Raw genomic sequence first — 14,083 nt, 5'->3', positions numbered from 1 at the left:
TCGCCTAGGGTTGGCGACGCGGGGGTGGGTCCTATCCCTCGCACAGATACTACTCACTACCACCATTCCATGGGTAAATAAACCAAGAAATACATGTTTAGCTGGAACAGCACAGACTCACCATCAGAGCAGGTACCACAGACTTAATTGATGTTCAAAGCTTCCATCCCCAAACATAGAAATGAATGGCTGTTTGATTGCGTTGCAGGATCCCCAAACAGAAATGAATGGCTGTTTGATTGCGTGCAGGAAGGACGTAGAATTGTTTTTCAAGAGGTTAAGGTGGATGGAAATTTTGCTACTACTAAATCAGCGACAATTAATATGAAACGGAGGGAGTATAAAACCTAGTACAAAACTACAAATAAATCTTAACAAAAATTTCGTGTGGTTTGCAATCCTATGAATCCAAGAACTCAGGTAGAAAACATGCATAGGATTAGAAACCTCTAAAAATTCTTCGAATCAAAGAGGCTCAATGTTATTTTTGCCGATTACAAATTTACAACTAAGCAGCAGGCTGCCGATCGCACATGCATCACACATGCAAACCCGCATCACCGGCCACGGCCGACGCCAGCTACTCGTCGTCGCCGCCGCCGAACGGCGACCACGACCTGTAGTACACCGCGAGCAGGAAGAGCAGCAGAGCGATCACGACCCCCACCGGCGATCCCCGCCCGGAGCGGTAGGCGGCGTCGAGCGACTCTCCCAGGGCGAAGCCGAAGACGTCGACGAGCCGATAGCCGGAGGAGAGGACGCGGATGAGGACGACGAGGCCGAGTGGCAGCAGCGGGAGCCCCACAGGCCCGAGCAGCTCCGACAGGGCCTCGCGCAGCGCCTCGCCGCCGTCCAAGACGAACAGCGGCCCCGCCACCACCGCCCCCATCACCACCGCCATCAGCAGCCCGTGCGGCGTCCGGTAGTCCTCCCACTCCCCTCTGCTCTCCGGCATCATCGCTCCCTCCGGCCTCCGGTCCGTCCCGAGCTCGCTAGCCGGCTGCAAATGGCGTTACGCTCGTTGGCTCGTTCGGCCCTGCCATTGACCCGGGGCACATCGCCGATTCTTATCGATCCCACTCCCACGTTCCCAACTGCGGTCGTTCGTTCGGTGAGCATTGTATATTTGGGAGTGACAGCGAGACGATACCGGCGAGGGCCGGCGACCTTGACCGGGCTCCCCTCGTAGCTACCACAAGGCACACTTTGCTGACGAGGTGTATGCATGGCTCCTCCTTGCCATTGGAGATATATTATCCATGTATATGTATGGTACACTACGTACGTCTTCACGCTTAACATTGTAGTACACGGGAGTGACGCACAGTGGAGCCAAACGCACACACATAGAATATGACGACGGAGCTTCGTCTACCGGAGACACGGCGTCCGTCCAATCCGGAGCCATGGATCGCAGGAAGAAGGTACGTAGTGGGTGGAGACACGTCGCGTTGCATGCCGCCCCGTGCGTACGCACGCACGTACGCGGTTGCTGGGGTTGCTTGCTGCGAGGCGAAGCGGATGCGTTGTTCCGAGAGCCCGACCGCCGCGCTGGCTGCCTCTTCACCGGTGGTCGTGGTGGAGGGGCTTGGAGGTGGGCGGCTTCAGCATGGTGGAGACGGCCGCCTGGAAGGCCTCGCGGGAGGCGTTCCGGAGCAGATCGATGGCCACCCTCCTCGCCGGCATTTCTCGGCGAAGAGGACGCCTCTCGGGGGCGCGCGGACGGAGGTCGGAACGCGGGAGGGACGACGTGCGGACGGACGACGGTCGCATGTGCAAGGGGGCGGTGCTTTATGAGGGAAGAGGGGTCGCGGAGCCTAAATTTGGGGGAGGGCGGTGGTTACGTACGAGGGGCTGGTGATTTTCCCAGGCCTGAAGCCTATTCTGGCTACTGTGCGGATTGGCAATGTCGTGCGCAAATTCGGAGCAGCAGGACGTGCAATTTTAGAACGACAATGTCCAGTGCAAATTCAGAGCTTTCTGTCTAGGTCATGGGGTTTCGTAATCTTAGGATGTTTAATTAAACGCTTCTTGCTAAACAGGCTTGGAGATTGTTAATAAATCCAGATTCCTTATGTGCTAGATTGATGAAAGCCAAGTATTATCTGAATGGGAACCTTCTGGACACTGTTTTTCCGCAGAATACGTCTGTTTCTTGACAAGGAATCATGCATGGTCTAGAGCTGCTGAAAAAAGGTGCTATTTGGAGGGTGGTCGATGGGACAAGTATAAATATATGAAGAGATAACTGGCTTCCCAGGTTCCCTGGTCCTAAAATTTCAGCAAAAATGAATAGGACTGGGCTCAAATGGGTGTCCGATTTATTTCTCAGTGGGACGAGAAGCTGGGATGGAAATTTGATCAGGCACCTCTTCTATCAGGGGCGGAGCTAGACTAATTCAAGGGTATGCAACGCATACCCAATATTTTTTGCAAAAGGAAATCAGTGTATATGCCTATATATACATCTATATGTGTGATAGCAGTCTTTTCACGTGTAGAACTCAGGAAAAACGAAATGCATGGCCATCCCGTGCCCTCCCGCTTCATTCCATACCCGCCTGGGTTTAAATATTTGCTTGGGAATTGGGATGCTACCGTATCAATAGACCTTAATATTTGCAACATGCCTTTTATACTACCAGCCCTGCCTCCTTCCCTCCTAGGCTGCTGAGTGCACGACACGGACGAGTGACAGGACTTGCATTAGTTTAGTTATTAATTATTATTATTAAGACTTGAGAGAAGATCTAAATTGGCTTGGCAGCAGACCTATTGGAGATTGTTGCTAGAAAGACAAATTGTAGTTTCATCGTGGTCATCCTGAACTTTTATGTCTTATACTATAATTATATGATAGAAAAAAATTATAGTTCCGCATACCCATGTAAAAAATCTTGGCTCCGCCACTGTCTTCTATCCCCATGATGTGGAGGAAATCTTAAATGTTCGTGTCCAGGCCTCGAAAGAGGGTGATTTCATTGTCTGGCACTTTGAGAAAAACGGTATGTTTTCTGTTAAGAGTGCGTACATTTTTGCCACCAGCCTCAAAGACCAGAAGGATGAAATGGGTCAGTCTAGTAGTGTTGATAATGGGGATAGAAGGTTGCGGGATTTAATTTGGAAAACCAAAGTTCCTAAGAAAATTCGGATTTTTGGGTGGCGTGCCGCTTCCAATAGTTTAGCGATACAAGTGAATAGAGTCAGGCATCATCAAACCACTTTGGGTATGTGCTCTATTTGGAGTGGAGGAGTAAACTTCTTACCATGCTCTAGTGTCCTGCACTAAGGCTAGAGCGCTACGAGTGACTTTGAGGAACGTGTGGGATATCCCAGGAGAAGAGGCTTTCAGATTCACGGGATCGGATTGGCTGCTAGTCTTGTTGGATCAACTCACATCCCCTCTACGTGAGCAAGTGCTATTTTTATTTTGGAGAGCTTGACATTTGAGGAACGATATTATTTTTGGGAATGGGAAGCAATCCGTCTCCGGATCTGCTAACTTTGTGGTTAACTTCTGGACTTCTTTCTCCTCATGTCGTGTTATGGATGAAGTGGTCTTTGTTAAAGGAAAAGGGGAGGCTCAAGAATTATGGAAGGCGCTCAATGTCTCTAATGCAGATGTGGGATGGCGTCCCCCTCCAGATGAGTGTATTAAAATTAATGTTGACGCTAGTTATGTGGAGAGTTTGAAGGCTGCCAATGTGGGCATTGTGGCAAGGAATTCTACGGGGAATGTCATCTTATCATCGTGGGATTATATTGGGCGGTGTACGAGCGTCGATGAAGCGGAGCTAAATTAGGTGTGCCTCGCCGGTCTCTATATTGGTTTGACCCTTCACTCGCTATTATCCTAGAGACTGACTGTGCGTTTGTGGTGTCTTTCCTTGCGGAGTGGTAATCTTGACAAGTCCGCGCTCGTGGATCTAAAGAGGATAGCGCTCCGCATCTCTAATTTGTTGCAAAGTGTGAGGCTGGTTAAGGTGAATCGTCAGGCCAATGTGGTGGCCCATGAGATTGCTAAGTTTAGTTTTCATAGTAAAATGGGTGGTATTTTGCTTAATAGTGTTCCGCCTTGTGTGGCGCGCGCATGATGTAATGAATGATTGTAAGAACATTATTCTTTAATTAATATAATGGGGTGTTTTTGAAAAAAAAACATCATAATGCACTAACGCGTTAGAGAGCAAAGGTATACAAGACTCGTAGCCCTAGCTGCCACGCCACCCATGGTACCCTCCACACCACCGCCTTGGCCCCCCTCCTCTCTTTTGTCTGACGGTCAGAGGAGTGGAACACGCCCTTTTGTTTTTCTTACTTCTTGTAGATCGTTGTCTCCATTAGATTTTTTTGGGCCATCGGTGAGGTGGCGGCGATGATGGTGCGTTGGAATAAAGTCTCTTTGATGGCTTCTCTCCACCTTTGACGATGTTTGATCTAGGGTTGACAACAGGCCTGTGAGGGGGTTGCTAGATCTGTTGGTTCTCTCTGGATCTTGATAATTGGTGTATCAATTAATGGAAGGAGTTCATTGGCTCTTGGTGGTGCAACGGCTTCGAGCTCTTCTTTCGTTTTGTTGTGTGGTATATGATCCGGGTTTTTTTTCAACCCTCTGTACTGGTGATTGAAAGTTGCATAGAGTGAGGCCTCAACTGATGTTCCTTCAGCGGTTATTAGCTTTCGTTTCTAATGGTAAATGACTATTACGGTCTTCAAAAGCTTGGTCTGAGGGAGTTTGCAGGTGCCCCTTTCTCTTAATGCCGGTTCATTTTTTTCAAAATTCAAGGGTGGCGTACAATTGAAGAAAGATGATGACCAGTATGATCTTTTCATGCAACCTTTTTTTGCTAGTCGTTTTGTGTCGTGTTTCCTTTCTTTTGCACTCGCTATTGTTTTCTTTGATATTTATCAGATATAAGATGCCTTTTCCAAGAAAGTATAAAATGATCCGAATAATGTAAAATTGCAAAAGAACCCGTAAAAATCCCTACACACGACACCATGGGCGCACATCACCTCGTCGCCAACGTCGAAGCAACACCAGGAAGTACGAAGGCAAACACCTGCCACGCCTAGCTAGATCTACCACAACACCATCGCATGAACTACTTTATGAGTTGTAAGTGCATCTAGTGCCCTCTCATCGGGTTTGAATGGTTAATGGCAAAAATGGTTAAGGGACAAATGAGTTTGTGAGTATACACAAGTGAAAGTCACTAGGAATTTGGCTATGACCCCTAAAAAGGTTGTGGTAACATTCAAGAATCCGGGTTTCCCTTTGAAGATAAGCTTGAAGAAGTGTAATTGTTTGTCACTATCCTTTATTCTTTTTGGATTCATATGCAAAATGTACTATTAAGGGGCCTCAAGGTGAAGCAGGAAAGAAAGTCTTCATGTGTGCTCAATCGAAGCTATCTACACTTGTCAGTGAAGGACTGGAAATCTTCTTTCAGGCAAGATTTCTAGCTCTCGTGTTGAAGGTGATTCTTAGAAATATTCGAGTTAGAATTCTTCACAGAGGAGTTAGAAAACCTGTCGTCAATGTTCTCCTAGCTAGGTTCCGAGGAACCCGGTGAATTGAGTTCAAATTTTCGATCGTTATGATAGCTGGCAACAACATGTTGTTGGGTGTGTCTCGTCGAAGTCACCACCGACTCCTCGTAGTCGACAAGAACGCCTCCTTTCATTGAACGAACATCATCGGAAAGAATGAATAGAAAAATGCGAGTACCACTTCCAAGTCCTAGAGTTGAACCCTAGTGGGCCGGTTCCATCACAAGGAACCTAACCATCTTAGCTATGTTCAGTTCACGGTTATCTATCTATCTAGTTTGCTCATTTTGCTTAACTTAGTCGTTTTGCATCGCTTATCTCTGAGTTGGCTATTGTCTAGCTTCAGTTCCCTTCATTATTGTTCTACTGTAGTTCTTTTGCACTATTTTCTTCAAAGAACTGATGTTTTCAAAGAAATTGTTAAAATCCCCCATTCACCCTCTGGTCGATTCATGCGGTCCTACATCAGCTGATTAAGCGACCCCTGCAAGCGGCGAGTTGTGGCATGTTGACGAGGTTCTATCCCCATGCTTGTTGGAGCGTGAGACTCTGTTTGACAATATGAGGGACAAGATTGAATTCGCGTGCCTCCAAGTCTCCAACAACATACCTTGCTCTGAAGCACCCGTCGTCCGAGAAACACCATCATCGACACTTTTGGAGAAGACGAAAATGTTCATCCCAAACTCGCTGATGGTGTAGGAGCGCTTGCTATAGCAACAAAGCTAAAGATGGAGATCAAATAACGAAGCAATGTCGTCATTATCGCCTCACTGGCATCACCCCACAATCCTAAGCCTGCCGACATGAAGGGGGCAATGGGAGACACAACCCCTATCTCCCGCACGCCGCCATCAGTGTTGTTGAGATGGGACTAGAGCCGAGCATGCTTATTGAGAATACCATCGTCCTGGGCACCAAAGTCCTCCCCACCTACCGCCGGGGAGGCCGAATGGGAGAGCAACCCACATCCGGCGACGGTGGACGAGATATGTTTTAAATTTGATCACGAAAAACTTTTGGATCTCACAAAAAATACGGAAAATCTAGAAAGTGGGGTACTCTTTCGTGTTTCGGTATAGTAAAATCTACTTAATTTTTCAAGGAGGCAGAGTGGTTCCTTCCGCTTCCGCTTCCCAAGCCAAAGAATGATGCCAACAAACTTCCCTTTTTTTGTGAAGGTTTCAAAGTTTCAACGATTTTTTTTGGTAATTTCCATGTGTATCAAGATTTTTTGTACAGTTTTGCTAAAACACATCTAGATGTGCCCCTAAGTATTGCACATCTAAGTCTCATATCGTTGATTTTACATGAAGATTCGTGCGAGCATTTTCTTTTATCTTTTTTTTTTTGTTTTTTGTTTGATTAAGTCACTTGGATGTGCAATAACTAGGTGTGCCCTACACACACCCATATTTATAGCCTTGTAATTTTGGACCAGGTCCAAGCTACTTCAAACAAATCCTAAATTAGGTGAATTAAAATTTGCAGTGACAAGGAAGGGCTGGTTGTTACCCGGGACAGCTCGGCGACCAGGCGGAACCAGCCGTAGCCGCCGGTAGGTGCCAGGTTCCATGTGCCGCTGGCCGCCGGGGTACTGGTGGGGGGTGGGTGCGTCCGTGCGCGTGAACATCCGTGAGCCGTGCATCGCGAAACCGGGAGGCTCATTGGCTGGCTAGCTCGCAGGAAGCGTTGCCGCGGTTTTGGCCAAGGATTCCAAAACCACTGTCTGCTTTTGCTTTATTTTAATCCCGGTTGTAACAAGTGAAGAAGCAGTGGGCCGTGGTCTCGCCTGCCCATGGGCAGCTGCTACTGCTGCTCGGGAATGTTGGGAGCCGCCGCCGTTCTTCGATGTGTTGTGCCCTTGCATATGTAGTAGTATATGTGTTTTTTTGGAAAACTTTCAATCTATTCATTTTCAATCATGACAGTACAACGAACAACAAACAGATCCGAACAAATCCACCAAAATAGATCCGGCGGAGACACATCTTCACACACCCACCTACGGTGCTAGACGCACCACCGAAACTGGGCTGGGCGGGGAAAACCTTATTCCATCTTCAGGGAGCCGCCACCACCTCACCTTCCTAAGCAGGACACAAACCTTAACAAAACTCAAAATAACATCTAAAAACGGAGCCATCCCACCGGCAAGGGTTGGGATCCCCCGCACCTCCATGCCCCTAAGGTCACCAGGGACAAGGTGGACCGGCGGGAGGCGGAGACAGCCTAAGCCTGGGAGTGGAGGCGGCGGCTACGTGAGGCACCTAGGTGGCATTAGCATATGTGTTCTCCTTGATTTGCTTTGTTCCATTTTTTTCGAAAACGTAGATGAAAGAAGATTGCCCTGTTAGTTAATGGAAATCATGCTAAAAAATGTTTACAGAGTTATTTACGAGAGGCTAAGAAGGAAAAGCCCAACATGACATGCGGACCACTCCCAAAGTATGAAGCAACACAACAGTCTGACAAATACCCCCCACACACTACTGTTGCGAACCCCCAACATGCGTGTCTCAGCATCGCAGAACCGCCCCCATTGACTGGTTACAAATAGAGAAAATCGCAATTATGACTCACACAACCAAAACAAACGCTAATAATCTGTTGGGGATCGTAGCAGAATTTTAAAATTTCATACGCATCACCAAGATCCATCTATGGAGTATACTAGCAACGAGGGGCAAGGAGTGCATCTACATACCCTTGTAGATCGCGAGCGGAAGCGTTCCAATGAACGGGGTTGATGGAGTCGTACTCGCCGTGATCCAAATCACCGATGACCGAGTGCCGAACGGACGGCACCTCCGCGTTCAACACACGTACGGAGCAGCGACGTCTCCTCCTTCTTGATCCAGCAAGGGGGAAGGAGAGGTTGATGAAGATCCAGCAGCACGACGGCGTGGTGGTGGAAGTAGCGGGGATCTCGGCAGGGCTTCGCCAAGCTTCTGCGAGAGGGAGAGGTGTTGCAGGGGAAGAGGGAGGCGCCAGGGGCTGTGGTGCTGCTGCCCTCCCTCCCCCCCCCACTATATATAGGCCCCCTGGGGGGGAGCGCCGGCCCTGGGAGATCAGATCTCCAAGGGGGGGGCGGCCAAGGGGAGAGGGGGGTGGCTTCCCCCCCAAGCCAAGTGGAGCGCCCCCCACCCCCAGGGTTTCCAACCCTAGGTGCAGGGGGAGGCCCAAGGGGGGCGCCCCAGCCCACTAAGGGCTGGTTCCCTTCCCACTTCAGCCCATGGGGCCCTCCGGGATAGGTGGCCCCACCCGGTGGACCCTCTGGACCCTTCCGGTGGTCCCGGTACAATACCGATAACCCCCGAAACTTTTCCGGTGGCCGAAACTGGACTTCCTATATATAATTCTTCACCTCCGGACCATTCCGGAACTCCTCGTGACGTCCGGGACTCCGAACAACTTTCGGGTTTCCGCATACTAATATCTCTACAACCCTAGCGTCACCGAACCTTAAGTGTGTAGACCCTACGGGTTCGGGAGACATGCAGACATGACCGAGATGCCTCTCCGGTCAATAACCAATAGCGGGATCTGGATACCCATGTTGGCTCCCACATGTTCCACGATGATCTCATCAGATGAACCACGATGTCGAGGATTCAATCAATCCCGTATACAATTCCCTTTGTCAATCGGTACGTTACTTGCCCGAGATTCGATCGTCGGTATCCCAATACCTTGTTCAATCTCGTTACCGGCAAGTCACTTTACTCGTACCGTCATGCATGATCCCGTGGCTAACTCCTTAGTCACATTGAGCTCATTATGATGATGCATTACCGAGTGGGCCCAGAGATACCTCTCCGTCATACGGAGTGACAAATCCCAGTCTCGATCCGTGTCAACCCAACAGACACTTTCAGAGATACCCGTAGTGTACCTTTATAGTCACCCAGTTACGTTGTGACGTTGGGCACACCCAAAGCACTCCTACGGCATCCGGGAGTTACACGATCTCATGGTCTAAGGAAAAGATACTTGACATTGGAAAAGCTCTAGCAAACGAACTACACGATCTTTTATGCTATGCTTAGGATTGGGTCTTGTCCATCACATCATTCTCCTAATGATGTGATCCCGTTATCAATGACATCCAATGTCCATAGTCAGGAAACCATGACTATCTGTTGATCAACGAGCTAGTCAACTAGAGGCTTACTAGGGACACGTTGTGATCTATATATTCACACATGTATTACGATTTCCGGATAACACAATTATAGCATGAACAATAGACAATTATCATGAACAAAGAAATATAATAATAACCATTTATTATTGCCTCTAGGGCATATTTCCAACAGTCTCCCACTTGCACTAGAGTCAATAATCTAGTTACATTGTGATGAATCGAACACCCATAGCGTTCTGGTGTTGATCATGTTTTGCTCTAGGGAGAGGTTTAGTCAACGGATCTGCTACATTCAGGTCCGTATGTACTTTACAAATATCTATGTCTCCATTTTGAGCACTTTCACGAATGGAGTTGAAGCGACGCTTGATATGCCTGGTCTTCCTATGAAACCTGGGCTTACTGCCCCTCCATTCAAAATATACACGTATCCGGTTTGTGACTTCGAGTCATCCAGATCTGTGTCGAAGCTAGCATCGACGTAACCCTTTACGACGAGCTCTTCGTCACCTCCATAAACGAGAAACATATCCTTAGTCCTCTTCAGGTACTTCAAGATATTCTTGACCGCTGTCCAGTGTTCCATGCCGGGATTACTTTGGTACCTTCCTACCAAACTTATGGCAAGGTTTACATCAGGTCTGGTACACAGCATGGCATACATAATAGACCCTATGGCCGAGGCATAGGGGGTGACACTCATCTTTTCTCTATCTTCTGCCGTGGTCGGGCATTGAGCCGTGCTCAATTGCACACCTTGCAATACAGGCAAGAACCCCTTCTTGGACTGATCCATATTGAACTTCTTCAATATCTTGTCAAGGTACGTATTCTGTGAAAGACCAATGAGGCGTCTTGATCTATCTCTATAGATCTTGATGCCTAATATATAAGCAGCTTCTCCAAGGTCCTTCATTGAAAAACACTTATTCAAGTAGGCCTTTATACTTTCCAAGAATTCTATATCATTTCCCATCAATAGTATGTCATCCACATATAATAAGAGAAATACTACAGAGCTCCCACTCACTTTCTTGTAAACACAGGCTTCTCCATAAGTCTGTGTAAACCCAAACGCTTTGATCATCTCGTCAAAACGAATGTTCCAACTCCGAGATGCTTGCACCAGTCCATAGATGGAGCGCTGGAGCTTGGATCGACAAAACCTTCCGGCTGCATCATATACAATTCTTCCTTAAGAAAGCCGTTAAGGAATGCCGTTTTGACGTCCATTTGCCATATCTCATAATCATAGAATGCGGCAATTGCTAACATGATTCGGACGGACTTCAGCTTCGCTACGGGTGAGAAAGTCTCATCGTAGTCAACCCCTTGAACTTGTCGATAACCCTTAGCGACAAGTCGAGCCTTATAGATGGTCACATTTTCATCCGTGTCTGTCTTCTTCTTAAAGATCCATTTATTTTCTATGGCTCGCCGATCATCGGGCAAGCCAGTCAAAGTCCATACTTCGTTTTCATACATGGATCCTATCTCGGATTGCATGGCTTCAAGCCATTTGTTGGAATCCGGGCCCGCCATCGCTTCTTCATAGTTCGAAGGTTCACCGTTGTCTAACAACATGATTTCCAGGACAGGGTTGCCGTACCACTCTGGTGCGGAACGTGTCCTTGTGGACCTACGAAGTTCAGCAGTAACTTGATCTGAAGCTTCATGATCATCATCATTAACTTCCTCCCCAGTCGGTGTAGGCACCACAGGAACATCTTCCCGCGCTGCGCTACTTTCCGGTTCGGAAGGGGTGACTATCACCTCATCAAGTTCCACTTTCCTCCCACTTAATTCTTTCGAGAGAAACTCTTTCTCCAGAAAGGACCCATTCTTGGCAACAAAGATCTTGCCTTTGGATCTGAGGTAGAAGGTATACCCAATGGTTTCCTTAGGGTATCCTATGAAGACGCATTTTTCCGACTTGGGTTCGAGCTTTTCAGGTTGAAGTTTCTTGACATAAGCATCGCATCCCCAAACTTTTAGAAACGACAGCTTAGGTTTCTTCCCAAACCATAATTCATACGGTGTCGTCTCAACGGATTTCGACGGAGCCCTATTTAAAGTGAATGCGGCAGTCTCTAAAGCATAGCCCCAAAATGAGAGCGGTAGATCGGTAAGAGACATCATAGATCGCACCATATCCAATAGAGTGCGATTACGACGTTCGGACACACCGTTTCGCTGAGGTGTTCCAGGCGGCGTGAGTTGTGAAACGATTCCACATTTCCTTAAGTGCGTACCAAATTCGTGACTTAAATATTCTCCACCACGATCTGATCGTAAGAACTTTATTTTCCTGTCACGTTGATTCTCAACCTCACTCTGAAATTCCTTGAACTTTTCAAAGGTTTCAGACTTGTGTTTCATTAGGTAGACATACCCATATCTACTTAAGTCATCAGTGAGAGTGAGAACATAACGATATCCTCCGCGAGCCTCACACTCATTGGACCGCACACATCGGTATGTATGATTTCCAATAAGTTGGTTGCTCGCTTCATTGTTCCGGAGAACGGAGTCTTGGTCATCTTACCCATGAGGCATGGTTCGCACGTGTCAAATGATTCGTAATCAAGAGACTCCAAAAGTCCATCTGCATGGAGCTTCTTCATGCGCTTGACACCAATGTGACCAAGGCGGCAGTGCCACAAGTATGTGGGACTATCGTTATCAACTTTACATCTTTTGGTATTCACACTATGAATATGTGTAACATCACGTTCGACATTCATCAAGAATAAACCATTGACCAGCGGGGCATGACCATAAAACATATCTCTCATATAAATAGAACAACCATTATTCTCGGATTTAAATGAGTAGCCATCTCGAATTAAACGAGATCCGGATACAATGTTCATGCTCAAAGCTGGCACTAAATAACAATTATTGAGGTTTAAAACTAATCCCGTAGGTAAATGTAGAGGCAGCGTGCCAACGGCGATCACATCGACCTTGGAACCATTCCCGACGCGCATCGTCACCTCGTCCTTTGCCAGTCTCCGCTTATTCCGCAGTTCCTGTTTTGAGTTACAAATATGAGCAACCGCACTGGTATCAAATACCCAGGAGCTACTACGAGTACTGGTAAGGTACACATCAATTACATGTATATCACATATACCTTTGGTGTTGCCGGCCTTCTTGTCCGCTAAGTATTTGGGGCAGTTCCGCTTCCAGTGACCACTTCCCTTGCAATAAAAGCACTCAGTCTCAGGCTTGGGTCCATTCCTTGACTTTTTCCCAGTAACTGGCTTACCGGGCGCGGCAACTCCCTTGCCGTCCTTCTTGAAGTTCTTCTTGCCCTTGTCTTTCTTGCACTTAGTGGTTTTATTCACCATCAACACTTGATGTTCCTTTCTGATCTCCACCTCCGCTGATTTCAGCATTGAATATACCTCAGGAATGGTCTTTTCTATCCCCTGCATATTGAAGTTCATCACAAAGCTTTTGTAGCTCGGTGGAAGCGACTGAAGGATTCTGTCAATGACCGCGTCATCCGGGAGATTAACTCCCAGCTGAGACAAGCGGTTGTGTAACCCAGACATTCTGAGTATGTGCTCACTAACAGAACTATTTTCCTCCATTTTACAGCTGAAGAACTTGTCGGAGACTTCATATCTCTCGACCCGGGCATGAGCTTGGAAAACCATTTTCAGCTCTTCGAACATCTCATATGCTCCATGCTTCTCAAAACGCTTTTGGAGCCCCGGTTCTAAGCTGTAAAGCATGCCACACTGAACGAGGGAGTAATCATCAGCACATGATTGCCAAGCGTTCATAACGTCTTGGTTCTCTGGGATGGGTGCTTCACCTAGCGGTGCTTCTAAGACATAATCTTTCTTGGCAGCTATGAGGATGATCCTCAGGTTCCGGACCCAGTCCGTATAGTTGCTGCCATCATCTTTCAGCTTGGTTTTCTCTAGGAACGCGTTGAAGTTGAGGACAACGTGGGCCATTTGATCTACAAGACATATTGTAAAGATTTTAGACTAAGTTCATGATAATTAAGTTCATATAATCAAATTATTCAATGAACTCCCACTCAGATAGACATCCCTCTAGTCATCTAAGTGAAACATGATCCGAGTTAACTAGGTTGTGTCCGATCATCACGTGAGACGGACTAGTCAAGATCGGTGAACATCTCCATGTTGATCGTATCTTCTATACGACTCATGCTCGACCTTTCGGTCTTCCGTGTTCTGAGGCCATGTCTGTACATGCTAGGCTCGTCAAGTCAACCTAAGTGTATTGCGTGTGTTCCGAGGCCATGTCTGTACATGCTAGGCTCGTCAACACCCGTTGTATGCGAACGTTAGAATCTATCACACCCGATCATCACGTGGTGCTTCGAAACAACGAACCTTC

General features: G+C 47.4%; 1 protein-coding gene across 1 annotated transcript; it reads right to left on the bottom strand.

The window, feature by feature from the left end:
- Positions 1-396: 396 nt before the first annotated feature.
- LOC123048728 (uncharacterized) lies at positions 397-1,785 on the bottom strand. The gene has a single exon (XM_044471771.1). It carries the CDS (start codon positions 956-958, stop codon positions 581-583), a length of 378 nt encoding a protein of 125 aa, XP_044327706.1. The 5' UTR covers positions 959-1,785; the 3' UTR covers positions 397-580.
- Between the last annotated feature and the right edge of the window lie 12,298 nt (positions 1,786-14,083).

This window comes from Triticum aestivum, chromosome 2D, assembly GCF_018294505.1.
Source record: "Triticum aestivum cultivar Chinese Spring chromosome 2D, IWGSC CS RefSeq v2.1, whole genome shotgun sequence".
In the NCBI taxonomy this organism is placed as follows: Eukaryota; Viridiplantae; Streptophyta; class Magnoliopsida; order Poales; family Poaceae; genus Triticum; species Triticum aestivum.
Note: the sequence above shows the minus strand (reverse complement) of the source record. Positions and strands in the feature narration are given on the sequence as shown.